General features: G+C 45.6%; 1 protein-coding gene across 2 annotated transcripts in view; it reads left to right on the plus strand.

Moving 5' to 3' along the window:
* Positions 1–23275, plus strand: part of STAB2 (stabilin 2) — an 89147-nt gene that overhangs the window by 63993 nt on the left and 1879 nt on the right. For both annotated transcript variants that reach the window (XM_075075020.1, XM_075075029.1), the window contains 24 exons: positions 524–643; positions 1084–1131; positions 2283–2366; positions 2466–2612; positions 3010–3135; positions 3475–3534; positions 4075–4251; positions 4333–4422; positions 5171–5317; positions 6549–6605; positions 7069–7192; positions 8232–8381; positions 10239–10343; positions 10729–10836; positions 11500–11693; positions 12686–12827; positions 13177–13310; positions 14434–14599; positions 14838–14944; positions 15557–15676; positions 16433–16591; positions 18782–18889; positions 21584–21712; positions 22818–22937. In XM_075075020.1, coding sequence (XP_074931121.1) covers positions 524–643; positions 1084–1131; positions 2283–2366; positions 2466–2612; positions 3010–3135; positions 3475–3534; positions 4075–4251; positions 4333–4422; positions 5171–5317; positions 6549–6605; positions 7069–7192; positions 8232–8381; positions 10239–10343; positions 10729–10836; positions 11500–11693; positions 12686–12827; positions 13177–13310; positions 14434–14599; positions 14838–14944; positions 15557–15676; positions 16433–16591; positions 18782–18889; positions 21584–21712; positions 22818–22937 — 2922 coding nt within the window. The remainder of the gene's footprint in view (positions 1–523; positions 644–1083; positions 1132–2282; positions 2367–2465; positions 2613–3009; positions 3136–3474; positions 3535–4074; positions 4252–4332; positions 4423–5170; positions 5318–6548; positions 6606–7068; positions 7193–8231; positions 8382–10238; positions 10344–10728; positions 10837–11499; positions 11694–12685; positions 12828–13176; positions 13311–14433; positions 14600–14837; positions 14945–15556; positions 15677–16432; positions 16592–18781; positions 18890–21583; positions 21713–22817; positions 22938–23275) is intronic.

Genomic DNA, 23275 nt, shown 5'->3' on the forward strand with positions numbered 1-23275 from the left:
GCACCCATGGGCGGACAAGACACGTTTTAGAGGAGAGCACATGTGGCAGATCCCCAGTGCGTCTGGCCTGGGCCATCAGACAAAGAACAATAGACAGTCCTATGCTGATGCTTCTCTAGAAGTCCAGGCTCCTGGCACCATAAAACTGATTTCAGCTGTAAATATTTCCCTTCACTGTACTTCAGTGCTGCCTTGGCAGAGCAGCTAAGACTCATCCCTGAGCTCCAGAACGAAACCTACCTGGAAATCTTTTGGATCCTTATAGCACCAGAACTGCAGACATAAGGAAGGAATCGAAACTACATCCTCTGCATAAAAGAGTTATTTCTTATGAACCTTAAATGCTCTTTATTGTTTGGAAGAAAGTATATACCATCAGAAGTTCCAGCAAGATCTGGTTTCAAAAAGCTGTCGGGTTTAAGTCTTTCTAAGCTATATACATGGGGGAAAAAAGTTATAAACTAGAATAGTTTTGTACACCTGACAATGAAGGAATTAAATATTTCAATTTTGATCTTACAAGAATAATGGAGGCTGCAGTGAATTTGCCATCTGTAATGACACTGAGCTGACAGAAAGGACCTGCACCTGCAAACATAACTACATTGGGGATGGATTTAAGTGTCGAGGCAATATCTTCCAGGTAAAGTGCTGCATGTGTTTGCTGCCCCTTATATTTCTTCAGATAGTTATTTAATACAATGGTTCTCTCTTGAAACAAGCCAATTTTTCTCTTGGACAAATTGGTAAATCTACTCCAGAATTTGAAATAATCCCAGTCCAAGAATCCAGGAATAGGAACAGGATATTGCAAGATAACCTTACCTGCCTAAAAAAAACCAAAACAACAGATGGACAATTGCTATGACTGCAGTACTAGGGAGTTAATACTGGTATTTTTAGGTTTCAGAGAAGCCTGCTCTTTGATAGAGCAAGGTAAGAACAGAACAGGAGCAGTTTAGGCGGGCAGCATTTTTTCCAAACCAGAAGTTCCCTGTCTTGTCTGAGTGCTCCATTTGTTTGCACTCCACAGATGTCGCTTGCATTTGCACCACTGTTACAAAGTCTTGTTCTTGATTGCAGGAACTTCTCAGGGACTCCAATACATCTAGATTTTATTTCCACTTAGAGGTAAGAAAAGGTTGAGTGGGTTTTCTCAGGGGGTTTTCCTCTCTCTTTTTTTTTTTTCTTCAAGTGTGTAGAGAGGTTGGGAGCAGGCAAGAGGCTGGCATGTACCAACATCTTTCAGCTTAATTGGGACTGGATTTGGATCACCAGTCACTAATATCAGAGATGCTCTGATTTAAAATACCAACTGCCATTAAAACCTCTAGAGAATTAATGATCAAGACCAAGATCCCAGGGAAACATAGGGCCTCCAGACCAGGCATAAAACTGGAGCTTTCACACATTCACAGTCTGAGATCTTCCAGCACGTCTTTCATGAAGCCTGATGTAAGCAAATACCACTGTTCTACTACCCGTGCTGCATTTCCAAACTGCAATGCTGTTTCCAGTTGCCCCTCTGAAATATCTCAGGATGCTGCCGTGTGTTGCAAGACAGTCAATGTGCACCACAAGTTCTCACTGCTTTTTGGAGACTGGCAGTAGTAATTCTCATTTTACCTCAAGCCTCAGGGCAGCACAAATCTGTATACTGGCCTGCTAGTCCAAAGACTCATATTCTAGCTTTGATTCTGCTACTGTAGACGAATGGTTTCCTTTCATTTTAGCAGAGCTCTTTTCTTATTTAAGTTTGTCAGTGGTCATTACAGAGTGCCTGCAATACCCCAGGTCCATTTCTCCCTCTAACAGTAATTAATCTGCTCCTAGGTACAAGCAGCCATGTATCAGCTAAATGTATGTGCAAACGCATACATATATCCACTCTTGACTGTCTCAAGATGAAAGGGTTTATTCATCCTCCCTTGCCCAGGACGGCATAGCCCTCTCCACCCTCCCTACTCTTAGTGTTTGCTGCAAGTTTTCCCTCTTCTTCTTCTCATTACTGCAGAGGAAATGGAGACTTGGCTATAAGCCAAAATGGCAGAGAGAAAAATCTTCCATTTTATACCCATGGGCAGAGGTGACAGGGCTGGGAAGGAAAGTCCACACCTTACAAGAGAGTTTCCCTCACCCCTGCGTTGCAGGGAAGGAAACGCAACACGCAGCAGCAACGGGGGTGTGGTCACTGCCTCCCACTCAGCAGGGCTGTCCCCATCGCTGCATGATGTTACGTGCATTAATGACTCATTACTGCTTTGTCCTCTTAAATTTGGCAGGCCTTGTCCATCAGAGATATTGCAGGCCCTGGCCCTTTCACTCTGTTTGTACCTCGCACAGACGTACTAAACAGAGACCCACGAGTAAGTAAGAAGGCCAGAAGTTTTTGGTGAGCTGGATATGAGTTTTTAGATTCAGGTGCCTTCTCAACTGCTTCTTAACTCCTCCACTTTCTGCTGCAGGTCAAGGACTGGATTGCCAAAGGAGTGATGGCTCAAGTCCTTCGGTACCATATGGTGGGTTGTGCCAGTCTGTTGTACAATGACCTGACAACTATGACCAACATCACCTCTCTCCACGGGGACCCAATACACATCAGCTACTCTCAGGTAACAAAGCATGAAGAGACAAGGGACAGAATAATGAAAAAGTCTGCTCTCATCCAGCTTTTTTTAAAAACCTGAATGGTTCCCTTTCCTCCTCTGATGCACAAAAATAAATAACATTAAAAGAAGATTGCCGATTCAGCTGAAGCGTTCAGCACTTATCTGCTATGCAAAAAGTGGAGTTGTACAACCCTTGCTTTGACGTAAGTTATTTTATCCTCAGACTCTGGCTTTATGAGCATGATGAGAGTTTGAAAAACCAAAGGGCAATTTGTTAAAAATGAAGCTACTCTTTGCTGCAAAGAAAGGATGATCTGAAGTCACCATATCAAAGGAATTTGGCATCAGCCTCATCCTCCTACAAGGTCCCACAGAAAACATGTTTTTGTTGCTTTTCCAGAACTCACTGGTTTTGAACAACAAAGCTGAAATTATACTCAGCGATGCTGTTGGCACGAATGGTGTGATCCACGTCATAAACCAAATTCTGGTCCCATCACATATGCAGGATTTCCCCCTTAAGAAGGTATGTGCAGCTCATTGCCATTCTCAGTGCGAGGGCTTTTTCACAGTTACTGTTAGATATATAAATCATGTAAGTCACAAAAAAACCCCGTGACACTAAAAAGACTTTATACGAACATCATTTGACACTGCTGAAAAAGTTAAATATTGTATTTAACATCCATTCATGACTTACAGTTATACTAAGAACAGTATAAGAGGACTTCTGCACTGGGCTTTTACAGTGGCATTGATTTCATAACAAAAAGTGACTTACAGGGGAAAGCAAGTTAATATCTGTTTTTAAAATATTGATATAATGTATTTATTAGATAAATTACTGAAATTCCTTTCTTTGTAGGAAAGTCTTAAAATGGTTGCAGCCAAACATGGATACATCCTGTTCAGCAGTTTGCTAGAGGTAAGGACAAAAGAGACAATAGCCATTAGGCAAAGGTTTTAAACACCTTTTTTTAAAGGCAAAAGCACAGACGTGGCACATGGTATTACTGGCAGGATGGTGCTCGGTGGAGCCAAAGAGCTCACAACAGTACACGACAGCCCTGGTCACCACGTGGTCCCTGTCCCACAGAGATGGGGGCATGTCAGGCAGACCTGCAGCCACCTTTCCCCTCCCCACTCAGCTCTGTCCTACCATATGTCAAATTCCATGGCCAAGGTTTGACCCAAGTATGACTGCTTGAGCCCAAAGTTGAGCTGTCAGCCTGGTTCTCAGGGGGCAGCCCTGGGTGATGAAGCACTTCTGAGAATTCAGTCACGTAACTCAACTTGGGCAGCTCAACTCAGGTATCTGGTTTCTAAAATCAGGGTGTTTGTGGGCTGGTGACCAAGGCAGCCCACAGGCCAATTCATCCCAGTTATACTAGACATTGACCCTATGGAGTGAATGTCATTTTAGATGGAGCATTAATCCTCTGCCCCAATTTTTGGTATGTTGCAGAAGAACAACCTTCTTGGGCTGATCAACGATCCTATTCACAAACCCGTCACGCTCTTCTGGCCCACAGATGCAGCTATCCGTGGGCTGCCACAGGAGCAGCAGGACTTCCTCTTCAAGAAGTCCAACACTGACAAACTGGTGCAGTACCTCAAATTCCACATTGTCCGTGACGCTGCGGTAAGCCCTTGCTTTTTAGGAGCACTGCCGAGGCCAAGACATGCAAGCCCGACACATACAGTTCCCCTGTTTCCTTCCCAGGTGTTGGCCTACCAGCTCCCAAGCTCCACCTCACTGAAGACCCTGCAGGGCTCCAACCTGAGTGTTAGCTGTGGGGATAACAGGGAGATTGTAAGTGTTCACTCCACCAGCACACTTACCCCTTGCCCCGCTGCAGGATCCACTCGTGCAGACTCCACTGTGCCTGTCCTAGCCCCCAGAAAGGGACAACAGCACTGAAACTCAGCTGGACTTCACCAGTTCATGCCAACAGCCACAAAACTGGGGCAGCCACCCCAGCAAATTCAGCAAACTAAATGGTTTGCAAGACTCTTTGGAGCTGTCATTTTCTCTGTTGTAAGATGCTCTTTGTTCAAAACAGTTCTCAGTTACCTCAAAACTGAAATACAAGCACATTTTAACTTCTTCTACAATGAAATACATGATGGAAAACTATTTAGGTGAACATGGCTTTGGCATAAACCTCGTGCAGCATCTGCATGCAAACCTGGGTTTGTAAGCACTTACAACCTAAGACTGCAGGCATGCATGCAGCCTGTTAAACCAGAACAATGGCACTTTTTTCTTTGGAAATGTGTCAGATCACCCCTGGCAAGCATCTGCCTCTGAATACGTGACTAAGCCTCATCGTGCCTAAGGTAAAGCTGTGGACATAGGGCTGGCATACTCTGTCCCCTTCAGGAAAGGGAAAAGATCTGACCATTTGTGATGTTATTACGTTCAGCTGTAGGTCCCCAGACTGGTTTAGAGCAGAGGGAGGATTATCACTAACACCCATGCAGGACCTGGATTCAGCCTGGCCCCCAGGAAGACTGGCTCGTGACTTGTCATGCCCCTCTCTCCTCAAATCCTCTCTCAGGGCGCCCTTTTCCTGAACGACAGACAGTGCAAGATAGTGCAGCGGCAGCTGGAGTTCGACGGGGGCATCGCCTACGGCATTGACTGCCTGCTGACAGACCCCAGCCTAGGGGGACGCTGCGACAGCTTCTTCACTGTGGATTTCATGGTCAGTCCCCGTTTTTGGTACTCCACCCTGGCAAAGACACAGCCTGAGGGTCAAACCTTGTCCTCACAGAGACCAGGGCAACACTCACAGCAGTTCTGGCACTACTGAGATTAAGTCCTACCACTTCAGGCTGGCTTCATCTGCTGCACTGGTTAGAGCTAAGGTTAAGAAGTGCAGCACAACACCTGAAAGGTACACAACAGAAATCCGGCATCCACACTAAGCAACTACAGGACATGTGGCTTCAGTTAAGACCAGCTTAGCGAGCCCTGGTCTGTTTTCAATAAGAACAGTACCTTACAAATGCAAGCATAAATTTGAGCACGGACAGGTCTTCCTACCATGCTTTTAAATTAATACACATTCACTTTATTAATTTGATCATACAGATTGCATTTACAAAGTTCCCAATTTCAAACGATCAATGCTGCTGTCCTGGCTGCACAGGGTAATAAGGTCACAAAATGGAGAACTGCCTAGTCTGTTAGCCAGGCTCTCGGGCTCTCACGTTTCTTGCTTTCACAGAAATATCCATTAACCACCTGAACAGGCACCATTAGCATGGAGGAAGTTTTCTCCATGAACTTTGACGGGTCCCACAAACAGGAATTTTTGAAACCCATTTTGAAATGGTTTCAAGACCAAATTTACTTCAGTTTAATTCAAAGGTATGAAAATATTACCTAGAAGCAAAAAAGAATTTAATGCAGTTGCCCTTAAAAAAGCTTATTTGAATTTATATTTCAGTTATAAAACCAACACGCTTATGTATCCCATCTGTTCGAGTAACCTTTTTTTTCATTATTTTGTTAAATGAAATAGATATAATTTCCTTAGCTCTGGTTAGCAATTCCTGACAATTAACCATTTACCTCTACTGTGAATTAGACATCCAGATCTGATGCAGTCCATGTCAATATTTGTTTGAAGAATATCCACCATCTTTTCACTCCTTGTTTAAAGCCAGAGCAAAGTTTCTTCTTCCAGAACTTATATTCTGGCATCAAAACTAATTTCTTGCATTTCATGACACTAAATTAATGCAACTATTTTGTTGTCATTCTCTCTTCTCTCTCCAGAGTTCTTATAATCTGTTTCAAGCATCATAAGCCTACATTCTTCTCTGCTCATATTTGCTGCTCTCATAAAACAGACTTTTTGTCCATTTTAAATAGCCTTTTGTTGCCATTATTTTAATATACTTTTTTTTCTTTTCCATTTTGTGCAACAGGGCCATTGTGTTAGCTGTTTCAGTAATTCTAAATGCCCGCCAGGGACAAAACCAAAGGTAATATATTAGAATCTTGCATTTAAGCAGTCTAGCCTGCTCTTCTTTGCACTATACACAAGGAGACTAGAATAAGTGGCTTTGAAAAACTAAAAAGAGAACCCTCAACAGTGAGACCCCACTGCTAAGAGATGCCATAAAGCCTCTGGGACAAAGCTGTCCCTGGGCAAACATCCAGACACTGGGGTGGGGGGATGCTTGTTATCTCACACAGCAGCCACCGTAGCAAGTGCTTTGGTTGACTTCAGAGCAGCCCCTCCATCCTCATTAACGGTGCTTAGCAAATTGGGAATCAAAGTGAAGGTGGGGGCCCCACACCTGCACGCTTCTCACATCACATTCTGATTCAATGTACATGAGAAACTGTGATTTAAAGAGGAAAAAACTCCAAACCTCGACATAGCATTCATCTTCCTGTGTTTCCCCCCTACCCCCACCCCGTGCTGGCACATGCGATGCCTAGGAAGGGATCCACTGGTGCACGTACGAATCCTATGGGATGTGGAGGGATGGCTGCCGTAGGAACTGCTTCATGGTCATCCACACGGCCAAGTGCTGCAAGGGATACTTTGGGCCAGACTGCCAAGGTAGGACACCCCTCGCACCCCCTCCCGGCCGCCGGCCCGTGGCCTCCCCAAGCACAGCTGCATTGTGCCCAGCAGGCTGAGCTGTGAGACCTGGGGTAGGGGGCATGAGGAGAGACCAGCTGCAAGATGGGGGAACTCTGTTGCAAGAGTTGAATTAAACAGAAAGTATTATTGCTTTTCCATTCCAAATAATCTCTTTTTCACACTTACATCAGGTTTTAAACTCGATGTTAGTGGCAACTAGTGAATGCTATGGAGAGTACAGACTGCTCTGCTGTAACCAAACCTAGTGAGTCTTAATCAGTCACCAGCTGAAGGTCCTTCCAACACAAAAACAGGCAACAGGTTTGTGGCAGTAATACCAGAACACACCAGAGACAGTGTATGATTCCTCAGACACCTACAAGCACGCACACCACTGGTGTCAGGTCAGGTGTGGGACAGTTTGGGAAGCTTTATCTCCAGCTGTTTGCTAGCCAACACTAACAGACTGTGCGCTCCTTCACCTGCCATCGCCACAGGGGAGAGTTACTGAGGTTCTCACCAGGGCATGTAGGGTCAGGATCTGGGTTAGGATCTCTGCTGGCAGACATATCCAGAGACATGTAACCCTGCCAGCTCACCCTGTCTGAATTTTGCAAACAGACACATGGGGGTCCTGAGGAATTTTGGGCAGCCCAGCCTGAGCTGCCCTTTGGGCTCACCGGCACATGGAGGTGTACAAGCAAGTCTGGATTTGGGCAGCGGCTGGGTTGTGCCATTCACCAATGGGTCTGAACGAACAAGCACACAGGTAACAGCATCCAGACCCAGGGCTGGAAGAGTCCACAACTTTCTGATGAGAGCTGTAAAAGTACATGAAGGAATTCAGAGCAGGAGGCTTACAGTCAGCTGCTTTTACACACCCCAACAGAGATGCATTTACAGGCTTTTCCCTTGTTCAAGGATTTTTACAGAACAATAAATAACAAACTGTGACAATGAATAAACATGCACTTGAGCTAAACAGCCACTTTTTTTTTTTTTTAAAACCTTTCAGCTTGCCCAGGGGGCCCAGAGACCCCATGCAATAACCACGGCTTCTGCAACGATGGGTACACCGGGACAGGAGAGTGCCACTGTGACAGTGGCTTCAATGGGACCTCGTGCGAGCTCTGTTTGCCAGGCAGATATGGCTCCAGCTGCAGGCGTATGTTTAAGTTACTATTCCAAATCATTGCTCATGTCAAGCCTAAACTATTTTGTCAGTGATGAGTTTTTCAGTAAATGAGGAAATGCTTTCCACTTTCAGCACCAACAATTTCCCCAAGTTCCTTATCACATGGAGGGATGCCACAAGCTCTTAGAAGGGAGAAGGAGAAGGCAATGGAGGCAGAGGCTTATGCAGCTTTCTCTGCAGGGCTCCTCCTACTGTTGTAGGGTGCATAAGTAACAGGGAATAGAGATAGAACCTCCATTAACAAGTGTTTTCAATTACAGCACAGCCTTCTCCCCCATCCCCATAAGAGGCAAGACAGCATTTTAGCAACGTGGTTCCTTGAGGATTGCAGGAGGCCAAGGTCATGCACTGCTTTTGCAGAAGAGAAGAAAAAGGTCAGAGATAAAGGCAGCTTGCGAAGAGGGACAGCAGCCAAGAAACTGCTAATATAATCCACTTTACTGTGGTTTTAAGTGTGAACTAGGTGGAACCAGGATCGATATCGCCCTTTAAACTTATGTGCTTTCCCAACATAAAGCCTTCAGATGGGAAGCTACAATATTAACTCTTCTATCTTAACCATGTGCACCTGTAATGCTCATGAGGCACATACGATGGAGGGCTATAGACTAGATACCCCTGCAGTGTAGGCAAGACAGCAGACTTGGACACCAATGCTCAGGATTAGGCTTACCTACAGTTTATCCGTTTTATAGCACACTATAGCATAAACTGCATGAGCTGTTAGTCTGCAACTCAAGTTGTGGTATCTAACCTGAAAGTTTTATAGCCCTTTCTTTTTAATAGGTATTTATATCAGCCAAAAATTATGTAACCAGGCTAAATGAAATAAAGTCAGAGGATGACAACTCCTTTTCAGCAGGACCAGGTTTTCAGAGAATCCATTCCCCCAATCCCACATTATTTTCCTTTTTAAACAACACTATTTCAGGAAGAGGGATAAAGCAAGAAAGGATGCTACTTCATTACATTATAAAACAGGGAGACGTCAGTAATTCCTTAAGAAGGACTCAGCACGTAAGTTATTGCAGAGCCCAAGGACTGGGGAAAAAACATCACCTATAGATTGAATCAGCCCTTCATGCTTCAGCTTGCAGGGCACAAGGAGTAACACCCTACCCAAGGAACAAGAAGAATCCAGAAGCTTTTAGTCATAAAAACACCTAAAACCTAAAAAACACATGACAGGTAACTTGCCCATGTTTTACAGCCAAGTTCACTAACCATGAGGTTAGCTTCCTTACTCAAACAGTCCTTCTCCCAGGCAGCAATAAAACGCTCTCTGTACACCTTGCGTCTCTCTGGCTAAAAGGCTTCCTCACAGCTCGCAGCTACTACACATTAGGACAGGATCAGGCTGGGTCTTCAGCTCAGCGATTAACTCCTTCCCACCACAGTCCTTTGTGAAATTTGCTACTCTACCACAATGCAGATCAATACCCATTTTCATTTCAGGCACACTGAAGTAATGCCACTTATAAAATCACAGGTCCACAGGATAATTCAGGTTGGAAGGGGCCTCAGGAGATCCCCAGTCCACCCCCCTGCTCAGAGCAGGGTCAGTCCTGGGCTCAAGCCAGGTTGTTCAGGATTTATCCTGCTGGGGCTTACAAACGTCCCAAGATGGAGACTGCCCAACCACTCTGGGAAGTCTGGTCCACTGCTTGACTGGCCTCATGGTGAAAAACAATGAGGTTAGATTTATCTGAATAATTGCTAAATATTACTCTATCTAAATTGACAGTATAGGTGATGTTTCTGCAGGGAAAGATTTTTCCCTTTCCCAGCGGCAGCTCTGTAAACGATCCCTCTGCGTTCCTTTTGCAGCCTGCGAATGCAAGACCAATGGGCAGTGTGACGAAGGATATTCAGGAACGGGACGATGCTTCTGTGAAACAGGATGGACTGGCCGGCTGTGTGAAACCAAGCTAGGTCTCTGCCTCCTCTCACTGGAGTCTGTCACGTGGAGCCATGGGTTGAAAGCACTTGCAATTCAAGTGCATAGAGAAGAGAGAAAAATGGTTAATTACATCAGAAGCCCTCAAAAGAGAAGGGACACTGTTCTGGACTGAGAACAAGTCCCTTCACCCTCCCTGTCTCCTCCTTTGTGACATGGGAATATGAGTGCCTACCTCCCCTGTGGAGGGGCTTTGGGCTTCTTGGGGGAAGGTATCACCCAAGAGCCAAGTAATCAAAAAAGTATTCCTAGAGGTTTTCCAGTTAGCAAGCCTGTTATGAGGGTTTCTTTTTCTGCATGAAACAAGAGCATTGCAATATAAATAGCACTTTCATCCCAGCTGTTCTGCCTTCCCCACAGCTCTGCGACCAGTGTGTTCCCCGAGCTGCTCCGCCAACGCCGTCTGCATGGAGAACAACACGTGTCAGTGCAAGCCGTTTTACGACGGGGATGGGATCACGTGCACAGGTGAGCTCCCTCTCCCATTCACAGCCTGCTGCAAGAAAGCAGGCCATCCCCTCTTGCACGTGCACTTGCATACAGTTACTGTCTGGTATGAAACGTTGGCTATCAAACGTAACAGCTTCCACAGTGCAGTAAGTGAAACAAATTTAGGATATATACAGATCAGGTTCCTTTCTGAAGCAAGAGGCTGTCTTCACCAGGTTTTACCAAGAAGGAATATGAGGAAGAAGCACTTCAGTCAGGTTTTGGAGACAGCAGGGTTTTCATTATTGTTTCACTTACAGGATTTTCTTTGATGACCTTAGGCAAGGCAGCTCCCCAGTAACATCACTGCAGAAACAGTCGTTCTGGGGAGAGGAAACATCCTCCGAAGTCACCCTGGCCAGAGCAGAGTCCCTGAAATAGCAGCTCTCTTAGGCCTCCAAAAGGAAAAGCAGAACATCTGGTGGGTGGTGCCATGTCTCTTAAATTGAGGACATCCTGACAAGGGCTTCAGAGCCTTTGCACAAGTTCAGGAATGGCTCAGGAAACTCAAGCAGTCTTTTCCCCAGACAAGTTTTCTAGTATTTTTAGTGTGCCTTAAAAATCTGGAGGTGGTTTGTCTTTGTGAAGAACATCCTCTTTAAAAGTAGACTTCACTCACCTGTCTTCTTTTCCCCCATGCAGCTGCAGACCTTTGCAAACAAAACAACGGCGGGTGCCATAAGGCAGCCGAATGCACACAGCTCGGGGTGAAAGTCTTCTGTAACTGCAAGAAAGGATACAAAGGCGACGGCTTTACATGCCTTCCAATAAATCCTTGTGCTGATGGGTTCAACGGAGGCTGCCACGAGCATGCCATTTGCACTGTCGTAGGACCTGTAAGTTGAATGATTTCAGTCACCATGAGGGAAGTCCGAGGCATTTCGTCCTCGTGCCAGCAGAAGTCTTTTCTCTGGCTGGATCACACTTCGTACCTCTCAAAATCCCTGTTTTCCAAAACATTTACATAGCTCCAACCTACTTTCCACAGCAATTTGGTATCCTTTCAGCTGAGGGGTGAGAAACAGTTTGACATCTTTGCTCTAGGGGAAGGGGTACTACAGCAGATGGGATATTTTTCATGTGTAATTTTTCTGTCCCCTTCTTAGCTCTCCCTAACTAGATATTCATATTTGCAATGGGAGTTTGTTGCATTGAAATAGAATATATTTTTGTACCTAAACATAGGGCCAGACTCATCTTAAAAAGCTCTGCAGCCACATGATACAAATTCCTTGGCCCACACGGTCAATGTTGTTGAGGAAAACTTGTGCCGGTGACTTGATCCAGCATTTGTCCTGGTGCTTTCGGGATCACCTGTCCGTTCCATTTTGGTGGATTGCCTGATGTGTCTTCCAGGAACCATGTAGAAAAGCCTTGCTGCTAATCCATTCCAGCTGCCAGCCATCACAATGCCTGGGTGTCACCAACTCCTGCTGGGTTTATAGTTCTCAATTTATTAATATCAATGGACTGCTAAATTCCTTTCGTGCCCTGTCATTTAAGTATCATTTTGATTGGCTTGCCATCCATTTTTGTTAATTACGTGTGATATAATTCTCCAATTAATGTTATTAGCTTTGTGGATGGAATTATGCTTTGGTATGAATTCAGCAAAGCACCCAAGCACACACACGTTTTGCTTAGAAAAATAAATGTCAGCATCAGAGTTTGCGGTCTGTTGAATCACATGTTAGTAGCAACTTTCCTGTTTGTCCATTCCTGGCTATATCAAGTAAAATTTTTCCAACAGTTAAGAACGTTGCTTGAAAAAACACTTTTATGTCAGCTAAGTACTTGGCTTGGCCTTTTTTATTCTATCTCTGACCAGGACAAACGCAAGTGCGAATGTAAAAATAACTACATTGGTGATGGGCTGAACTGCTCAGTGATGCAGCTTCCTCTTGACCGCTGTTTGCAAGACAACGGGCAGTGCCACCCCGATGCTGACTGTGCCGATCTCCACTTCCAAGGTGAGGATGGCACACCGTGCATGTCATGGCACGGGGACATCCTTGTCTCTGTGCCACTGCAGTGAAGCCGGGTTCCTTGTGTCTGTATGCTCACCCAGTGGTCTACCTATATCCCCTTGAAAAAATGAGATTTAAGCATGATCAAAGTTAGAACGTGTGCTTAAATACTTTGCAATACCAGATTTATGAAGCAACAGGTGAGGGCATTCCAGGTAAGAAAATTACCCATAGGGGATCAACCTGTCCTAACTACATTTCACAAAACTCACAGGTATTTGTATGGCACAGTTGACTGCATGCAGACACAGAAACCCCCTCAGGAGGAGCTGGTTCTTCTCTCTCTTTGCAGATACCACAGTTGGGGTTTTCCATCTACGATCCCCACAAGGGCAGTACAAAATGACTTACGAGAAGGCGAAGGAGGCCTGTGCCAATGAGTCAGCCACCGTCGCTACGTATAACCAGCTGCTGTATGCGCAGAAGGTGAGGTAGCCTCACTGTGGGAGGAGATCCCCAGAGCGGACCTAGCCACAGCGTATATGGGAAGGAAGAGCAAGGGGCTGCTCTGTGCTAAGCCGCTTCATTTTCCCTCCTTTCCTTCCCTTGTGCCCCAGGGAGCAGTTTTCAGACTGTTTATTGGTTTCACGCCTGCTCATGCAGCACTGAAACCAGTTGCCAAGTTCTTGTTTCCAGTGATCCTGGGGTGAGACGGTAAAGTCACTTACAGAGTGTTTTCATGGGAGTTTTAATTATTAACACTTCTTAAAGCAATGTATGCTTCAGAATTATACTTAGATTAATTTTTTTTTTAATGTAAGGCTCCAGGAATTTTTTCCCCAAAGGCTGTTACCTTAGCAGAGCCATTTCCATATTCTTTTCCTTGAGTGTGTATATAGGCAACAGATGGCTGACATTAGTGGGATGAGCATCACATCTTGGGTTTGTAAAACTTGTTTTAGAAGAGTGGGTCAGACTGACTGCGCCTTTCTGGCTCCTTCCCATCTGTGGAAGGAAGAAAGATGCTCACTGTTTAGAGACATCTTTAGCAAAATGTGAGGCTGAACCACAGCCAGCACGTAAACCTCCTTCTGCTGCCCAAGGAGATTCAGATTGCAGCCGGAGCCACATGTTCCCTGCACCCCATAGCCTAAATATTTCCCTCAAAGCAGCAAAGTCAGCAGTGGGTCTGGCTCCAGTGCTCCCAGGGATTTATTTTCTGTGTTGAGCTGGTTTGCCAGCCCTTCCCACACTGACAAAAGATGAGCTTGTACACAATGGGATTGCACTTCCCCTTTGACTTTCACACCCACCTTTGATCCTGCCCAGCTTTGGGGTCAGGGAAGCTTTTCCCAGGAAAGGCTCTCTTGGCCCATATGGGGAGCCACTGACTTTCGGGAGGGCCCCCTCTCTGCATCCCCCTGGCCCAGAGCTCAGCACAGGGCAGGCTGCAGGACTGATGGACAGAGCCCACTCAGACCCTCAGCCTGGCAGGTTGAGTGCTGGCTGAGGGTCCCAGGGGTGGATTGGCCATTTCCTCTGCAGCACCCCAGCCCCATCACCCAGCTCTTCCCCCAATGGTTTTTCTTTACGGCCGTGCCGGCTGCAGGCAAGGTACCACCTGTGCGCTGCTGGCTGGCTAGATGGTGAAAGAGTGGGCTACCCGACTGCCTACTCCTCCCCAAACTGCGGCTCCGGGTACGTCGGCATTGTGGACTATGGGAGAAGAGTCAACCTGAGTGAAACCTGGGATGTCTTCTGCTACAGGGAGAAAGGTAAGACGGTCCTTTGCTGCATCCCTCTGCACAAAGGGGAGCAGCAGCCCAGATTTCAGTTCCTTTGGTCAGCCACAGGCTGCTAGATACCAGTGCAAGAGACCCTACTTCTTTTTAACTTTAAAAAAAAAAAAAACAAAACCTGTTGCCTACAAGCTGTTTTTCAGGCACAGGACAACCTAAAGCCTTCTAGCAAAGGGCATTTGCCTACGCAGCTGTCTGTGTTTGTCCCTTCCAGAGGTGAACTGCACCTGCAAGCCAGGCTACGTGGGAGACGGCTTCTCCTGCAGCGGGAACTTGCTGCAAGTGCTGACGTCCTTCCCAACGCTGACAAACTTCTTGTCGGTATGGCCAACAGCTGGCACGCTGCTTGGTTGGGTGAGCAGAGCAAAGCAGGCTCTGCCACCAGGTTGTATCTCAGTGTTTGCTTTACTAGCAGGTAACAAGACCACACGAGCAAAGCTGGGTGGAGCAGTCTACATCTGCACCGTCAGAATCGGAACTTACTGAGTTTTTTAATTACTTGTTCCAAAGAAGATTTGGGTTTCTAAAACTTATTTGGAAATTAAACGCTACCACAGCTTAGCTTAAAGAGGACTGTGTGGACAACTGCCCCTCACTTTCTCAGCATCGCAAGGAGTAGAGTTTTGTAATTTTATTGAATTGTTGATGGAAGGGTCCTTTTCTTGCCACTACTCAGAAAGGCACTATATGTATAGGTAGCCTCGCAGACAACAAGGGCCCAACTCCTGCAAGTCAGTTTAAGATGCACTCATCAAATCAGGAGCTAAAACTGGGTTTTGAATACAAACTTCCTTTGTAATGTCACTCCAGAGCTGCTTCATGGCTAATAACATAAAGCTTCTTTGTCATTATTTATCCAGTCTCATCTTTTCAGCTCCCTGTGCAGGAGCACACAACTGCTCTTTAGTAAAGCTGGATTTTGTTTCTGCCTAGGACATCATGGCTTACTCCAGCAGCTCTAGGAAGGGGAGAGAGTTCCTGCGGTACCTCACAGACCTGTCAGTGCATGCCACTCTCTTTGCTCCAAACGATAGCGGGTTAAGGGAAAATGAGGTCAGTATTTTGTTTTCTTTTTTCCTTCCTCATTTCAATAACGTTTATGGGTTTCTGTATCCTGGTGAAATTTAAGTCTTAAAAAAAAAATAGCCTTAATATGACATGACTTCTGTGTAACCCCACATAGCTTAAACTGTGCTTCTGCAAGAAGTACATTCATAATTTCCATTTATTTTCTGTAGTTAGGAGTGTAAGGTTATCAAGCGTTCAAGTTACTACAGAGACTTTTCCATCAGGGATTTTAGTTACCCAGTTGTAAAGGAGTCTGCCTGAGATGAAGCCTTCTCTGGTTTATTAACCTCAAGCACAGTTATTTGAAGAAAGCAAAGCACAGCTTCGGTATTTCCTACAAATACATTAAAGACATTTGTTCCTAGCTTTATTTCTGTGCTTATCCCTCCCTCCCTTCCAACACTGTCTCAAACAATTCACATGGGTTTATGCCCTGGCTTGCATCTTCAAGCTGTTTGGAATATCTCTGAGGTTTATCACTTCAGGTCATCATACTGAAGAGAAAAATCCTTTGTCCCACCAGCATCAAGGTACTGCCTGCTGCAGGCAGCCGTCAGAGACCAGCAGGGACAGAACGTCCCACTGTTCGTATCCACTTTGTCCAATAGCCTCTACACCATATTGTACTTGCTGCAGCATTAATAGCAAAGAGGGATAAGGTCACAGGCACTTAGCCTACCGGTAAATCCAGAGGATTAAGGAGATCAGTTAATGTTCCTTCTATTTTCCTCTCGTTTGCAGACGCTTTCCGGGCGAGACATCGAGTATCATTTATCTAATGCCAGCATAATGTTTTATGAGGATTTGACCAATGGAACCACTCTTCTAACTCGTCTAGGGGAAAAACTCCTCATTACAAACACCAGGGGCCAGGAACATCAAGCCCCCACTGCTGAACAGGTACCCTTTTGATAAATCTCCTATCTTCGTGCTTATGCTACACCCTATAATCGGGTGACACACTGATCTGGAGAGCAATTTGGCAAGGTTATAGGGGGCAGCAATGAGAGGCTGGCTTCAGAAGGCTCCTTCCTGCCCAGAGACAGCAGGATAGCAGCTGGCAAACTTCAGATTTACAAGTTTGCAAATGGCCAAGCTCTGACGTGCAGAACTTGAAGGAAGCTGTTTAGGTGGCCTGCAGGAATAGCAGGGTGGGGATACAGGCTTGATTCAACCCTTCTCTCAGCCTGGTAGGATTATGGGAGATGGCAGTGCGACAGGAGGAGAGATGAGAGCAACAGCTTGTCATTAAAGAAAGATGTTGGCCTTTGCAAGGTTTCTTGGTAACTTTCTGGGAGAGGCAGAAGACAACAGCACAGCCTTGCTGAGAGCTAAAGCAGGCAAAACAGTGGGTTGCATTTTCATTATTATTTCACTGTATTTTAAATGCAAAAAATTATGTCCTTTTTGCAAATGGAAAGTATCCTTTGACATTTTAGGGGAACACATCCTTTGAAAACAACACCCAACTTCTCATTTTTAATTAAGAAAATACTCACTGCCCAAGCATCTCAAATGACTTCTGTGAGAGCAACCCCTCGAGACCAAGGTTGGGACTCTGTTGTGGGTGATGCAGTATAGCTGAAAATGAAAATAAGAAACCATGCACCTGTGGCCTTGCAGTTAAAATGTGCTCTAGAAAATGACACTGGACCCAAGGAAAGTTGAGTGCCCAATATGCCACTGGGATGGGGGGTGGGATTTTCACAGACACCAACAAGAAGGAAATAGATGCTACAGGAAGAGGTGCACAAATGACCCACCTGTTGCCTTTGCTTCCTCCCTCCTTCCCCTTTCAGGAGAAACTCCTTTGGCATGAGAACTGCCATTTACATTTTTAAAACCACCCTATACTGCAAACCCAGTAACTGCATTAATAAAGCATACCCTCAAGAGAGATAAGGTGCACCAGCACGAGGCTTACCTGAATCACTCATTAGCATGCCAGGAGCTCTTTTGGATCACTTTGACCTGATATTTGAGTTAGAAGAGATTCTCCTTTAAAAAAATCCTCCTTTCTTTAAAAGCTGCCAAGGGGACACTCTGAGCCCATTAACACAAATCTTGCTCCTGCCCCTCAAAGCTGGTTGGAAATTTGTAGCTTTTCTTCCTCCCTGGAAGACCTGAGCATGCCCCCCAAGTCTCCCTGCTGCGGTAAAGCTCAGTGGGGTGCCAGTGTGGGAAGGAGAGGTGGCAGCCACTTTCCTCACGTGCTCCAGGCAGCCAAGCACCCATCACGTCCCAGCACACCAGCTCAGAGCCCACAAGCTTTCCCCAGGACCCTGGCAGGGCAGCGCAGGGGTGAGCGAGAGGGAGGAGGACATGGTGGGACTCCCACACCGCTCCGCAGTGCCATCACAGCTAAGACCCTTCTTTTCTGGGCACAGAAAGTTGATGTGTGCTCCAGCAGCAGCAGCATACCACCTCGTGCCAGCAGCAAGAGCAGGCAGCAGCTCCCGGTTCTGCTCACCAAGGAGAAACCATTTTGCCAGGATGCAATTTAAAGCGAAGTTTGCAATAGCACAGACACCCATGAACCCATGACTCCCATTATCAGCAGAGTCTAGAGAAGTGCTGGGGTGGCAATGACTGATCCCATCCCTCTCCCTTCTCATATCCTGATGAGCTGCCAAATGGGACCACTTCCAGCTCCCTGATGCTAGGCCACCAAATAATCTGCGGGCAGAAGCTCCTTATCAGTACAGGCCCAGTTCTCTCAAGCCAGCAAACCCAGTGCAAGTGGCATCCTCAGCACAGAAAGCAGCTGCAATGGAGGCAGGCTGCAGCGATAACAACACTCCTAGGCAGAGCTTGGCAATTACACAAACATCACAAAAAAAACTTACTTTAAAAAAAAAAAAAAATGCCTGAAGGCAATATGCAGGTAATGATGATGGCTACTTCATGCACAGGATAGCCATGACCAGCCTGGGACCATCCCAGGCTGATGTCCAGGGAGGCAGCGGTGTAAGTCACCATGTGATTTTCCTGTGTGTCAGTAACTGAGGTGGGGAAATAGTCTCAAGGTTTATTTCAGTCCCAAAGGGAGGAATGTTAAAGCTCAGCTTTCATTCCTCTTTCTCCTGGCAGAGCGAGATCAGATACGTGGACAGAAGTGCTATTGTTGAGTGGGATATAATCGCTTCCAATGGGATAATCCATGTCATTTCAGAGCCTTTAAAGGCTCCACCAGCACATGTAAGTACATAGTGATTATTTTTTTTTGGGTGGTGGGAGGTGGCTGTGGCTTATATCATCCCAAACTCATTGCCGACATTCATATATTCCCAGTTTCCCCTCCCATATATGCAGTTTTGCCTTAAAAGATTACTTTAAAAGAAAATTAGAAATTGAGAACAAGGTGCCAGTGAAGCTTTTTCAAAATGTTTCTGTCTGAACAAGTTCTTCCCACAGTTATTTTATACAAATAAAATAAAATCTCCATTTTATAATGGAGCTTGTTTTTATAATGGAGGTTTGATAAAGCTCCGTTTCAGTTCTTAAAAAAATATCTTTCAAGCTTCTAAGGGAAATTTTTTACTCTTGGCTTTGCATTCATTCCTATCCAAAGCAACAAGGTGTTCTGAAAATATTTTTTGCCTGCATGAATCCCTGCAATGGTCCCAGTTATCCAATTTTCTCTCACATTAGAAAGGCCAAAGTAAACAGTGCATGGCAGAAGAGCACTGTTCAGAAAGGAGTGCCGTCCTCTCCATGGAGGCAAGTTGAGTTAGCAGCTGCGCTGCTTCAAGCGGGAATTAAAATGGTACAAGGCCCAGCAGCAGGGAGGCAGGAACATTGTTCTATATATTTCCCACCGGTAAAGTTTACTGCTTTGTACGAAAGGGAGGAAAAAACATTTTGTTCACCCGCAGCGCAACTGGGATGTTTCACAGAAGTGATCCCAGCTGCCCCTGGGAGAGGTGCACAGCAAGCACCTTTTTTTCCAGTACAAAAGGTCTTCCTTAACAAAGTAAGTGTTCAGATGTGCAATGTTAACGCTCCCCAGCTCTGTTCCGCGCAGGGCACTCTGTGGCAGCCCAACATAGGCTCAAGCTGACCGGGTAAGAAGACCCACCACTGACTTAATCTGAAGACCTTCCCTTCCATCAGCATAACTCATTCTGATCCTTCTCTCCATGTGCTGGAGGGGCCTCACTTATATTTACAGCCCATCCACCCCAGCTCTGATTTTGGAAGTGGCTAGCCAGCTACTTTCTTGGTCCACAAGATTAATCCTATCGATACCCTATTTCTCACCTTCATTTTGTTCTAAGCAACCCTTTCTCCTTTACAAAACAGCCCTCTTGTTCCTAGAAGCTCAGTAACATGCCTGCACAATCTCTGTTCACAAAAATGCCTTGCAGCCTACAATCCTCACAAGTAGAAAATTACACACTTGGGTAAAAGTGTAAATTACTGCCTGAAAATTATTCAAAATAATAGGCAATTTCTGCCAGTCTGCAGCAGCATGATATCATAGTCTTTATACCTTTCACATGCTAGAGGGCAACTAAATATATTCTAACGTTTAGCTATCCAGCTGCACCATGTAAATTACTTTGTTTTCTAAAAATTAATTGAAGAGAACATATCTATTAAGACAACAATGTGATTATTTTTGCCAGGGTAAGCTTAATGATTTGTTTTCTAGGCAGGAGGCCATGGAGCTAGGGCATCACATGGAAAAGCTAGAGTAAGAGCATATGCGTTTCCAGACTCCTCCTCACCTCCCGGATTGCCAGCAAAGAGCACAGTGCTTTTGGGAGACTGCAGCCTCAGTGGCTGTATGCCCTGGGATCCCTCAAACTTATCACCCCAAAACTGCCAGTCACCTTCATGATATCAGTCTATCAGGCCACAGAGCTGCAGAAAGCAAACCTAAGGCAGAGCCTGGAGGCATTCCTCCCCTTTAGATTAAATCCAGATCACGATATAATATTTTTCAGTCCTTCATGTTTAATAAAATATTTGTAAGCTGTTACATACAGGTACTTGGACTGGCACTTTACCTGCTCGACTGAAGGATGATTTCAGGTTAAAGGCACTGCAATGTTTTGGGACAATAGAGGAAAATTTTTCACAGTGAGGACAGTCACCATTGGAATAATCTCCCCAGGGAAGTGGTTGACTCGGCCATGTTGGACACCTTCAAGAGTCGTCTGGACAGGGTGCTGGGCCATCTTGTCTAGGCTGTGCTCTTCCTAGAAAGGTTGGACTAGATGATCCCTGAGGTCCTTTCCAACCTGGGATTCTGTGACCTACAGAAGGCAGGTGTTGGGCCGCTGCAGAGCCGAGCCCTGCACACGCTCTGCACAGGCCTGCGCTCCCTCTAACCAGCAATGAGATGGGCCTCGTCTCAGGTGCGGTTTGGTTTGAGCCCTGGTAAGCAGGGCTCAGAGGATGGTATGGCTGCCAATAGCTGGCAATAACCAAAACCTCCCCAGCGTACAAAGCAGCAGGGAATAACCTTGAACCCATGCAGAGCTCTCTGGGGTTTGTGGCACAGGTTTCCAAAGCTGTTTGAGAGAATAGGTACTCACTCCTCCTCAGGCCAGTGAGGTTTCAGCCTCATCCAGCCTCTGCCGCTACTTTGAAAAACCTGACCAGAAAAGATCCCTTAGGCGTACTCTAACTTCAAGGACATAAGGAAGATAAAACTGTACTACAGCCAGTATCCAGCGGCCAGCACCCTGAAAAAAATTAATTTGTAATTACTATCAAAAGGTCATATTTAACCATCTCTAGGGATCATGTACCAGGAAACTCGAGCACAACAGCAGTTCATGTTCAGGACTAGGGCATATCTTAAAGGGACACTGCATATGCTTGGGTGCTGGAAGGCAACTAGTGCCCACACTGTAGCTCGCTCACTCTCTCTTTTGCTTCCAGGCTCCTCTCCATGCTAGTACTGGGACAGGAATATTCTTCGGCATCTGCCTGGTTACTGGCATTGTGGCTTTTATCGGATATTCTTACCTCAGGTTCAGGAAGAGAAACACAGGCTTCCAGCACTTCAAGGTAGGCAGCAGACGGGAACACAAAGCAGAGAGGGGCAGCACTACCCCAGACCCACCGCACCTCCCAAACTCACAGCCTCCAATTTCTCCCTGCATTTTATTAAGCTAGAAACATTCCTGATCGCTTCCCACTTGAATCATTCAGACTAAAACATGGAGAAAGTGGGGAAGGCTCACACACTTGTCTGGGGCACAAGCTTACATTTGCCTACTGCTCCCCCACACCTCTCCCTCCAGGGTGCCCAATGGGCTCCTGCTCTCACAGACACTTCCAACACCATGAACTGGCCAAAAGCTTATTTAACTACACAGCACCCATGTAGAAGTCTTTGTCTCACTAGAAAGCTCACCCTTAGGGAAGCAGGTAATTACAACCACTGAAAGGGCACCTGTTCCCTTCCCCTTCCTCTGTGGCATTCCTAATAATTCTGCTGCTCTGGAGGTTGTAATGTTTGATAGGAGAAAGGACAGATTCAAAAGTCAAGCAAATTGAAATGATTGTCAGGATTGAAAAGTGTAAATTTTTATACTGATGGGCTCTCATGCTTGCTTTCTCTTAACTAACTTTGCCAGCCTCATGTAGTATCATGATGATGCGAAACCAGCCAGCAACGACCGAGCTACTCAGAGACAAGGGATAACAAAAAAAGTGTTCCAAAATACACAAAAATCAGTCTAAAAGAGTCTACCTAGAAGTAACCAGAAACCCCTTCCTATTCTAGACCCTGCATAACATGAATTGTCTTCTAGAAACAAAATCAGGAGCCATGAGACGGGGGAAATGCTTGTATTTGTATATAGTTGCAATGACAGTGCTCAGGATCAACCAGGTACATTTTGTTGCCGGCACAATGCCAGAGTAACACCCTCTCCCATTCTTTGCTGAGGCTTTAAAATAATAAGGGAGAGAAGAAAGGTACAAGTGTTAAGTGACCAGAGATAACAGAAGGGCCTGGGACACAATCCATGCCCAGAGACACTGACTTAGATGACAAAGCCAGTTCAGTCACAACACTGCACCAGTCGGTAGTGACGCTTAAGTGCCCCACTTAATGCGCTGTTAGGAGGAGGATGGATTTTAAGCACGTTTGTGTGATTTTATGTAGTCAAAAGATGACACTGACGTAACATCACTGGACAAGTCACAGCCTTCAAACATCACCAACCCCTCATACGAAAGTTCTTCTGCGCTGACCCCGCCTGAACCTACTTACGATCTTTTCTCAGTAAGTGTTCATTTTGATTTGAGATTGAGACACAACTAAAATCATGGTAAGAGGGAATGACTTTACAAAAGGAAAATGTCTAGTTGGAAAAAAAGAAAAAGTAATTTGGGAAAACACCATTCAAGTTCCTGGCTTTCCTGTCTCACCGCTGCTAGAAATTGGGTAGCCCCACTTGTACCAAGACTAAGGCTGTGGTCTACAGCTGTGTCTCAAGTAATGACTAGTGAGGCTGCAGTCTACCTTCAAAGAGAGCTGAATTAAATTGGCCTTCAAATGCTGCTGGATGCCAGTGACATGTCTATACAAACTTAAAAAGCCCTCCAATTTTATCTTCCTTT

This window comes from Phalacrocorax aristotelis, chromosome 1 (assembly GCF_949628215.1).
Source record: "Phalacrocorax aristotelis chromosome 1, bGulAri2.1, whole genome shotgun sequence".
Classification (NCBI taxonomy): domain Eukaryota; kingdom Metazoa; phylum Chordata; class Aves; order Suliformes; family Phalacrocoracidae; genus Phalacrocorax; species Phalacrocorax aristotelis.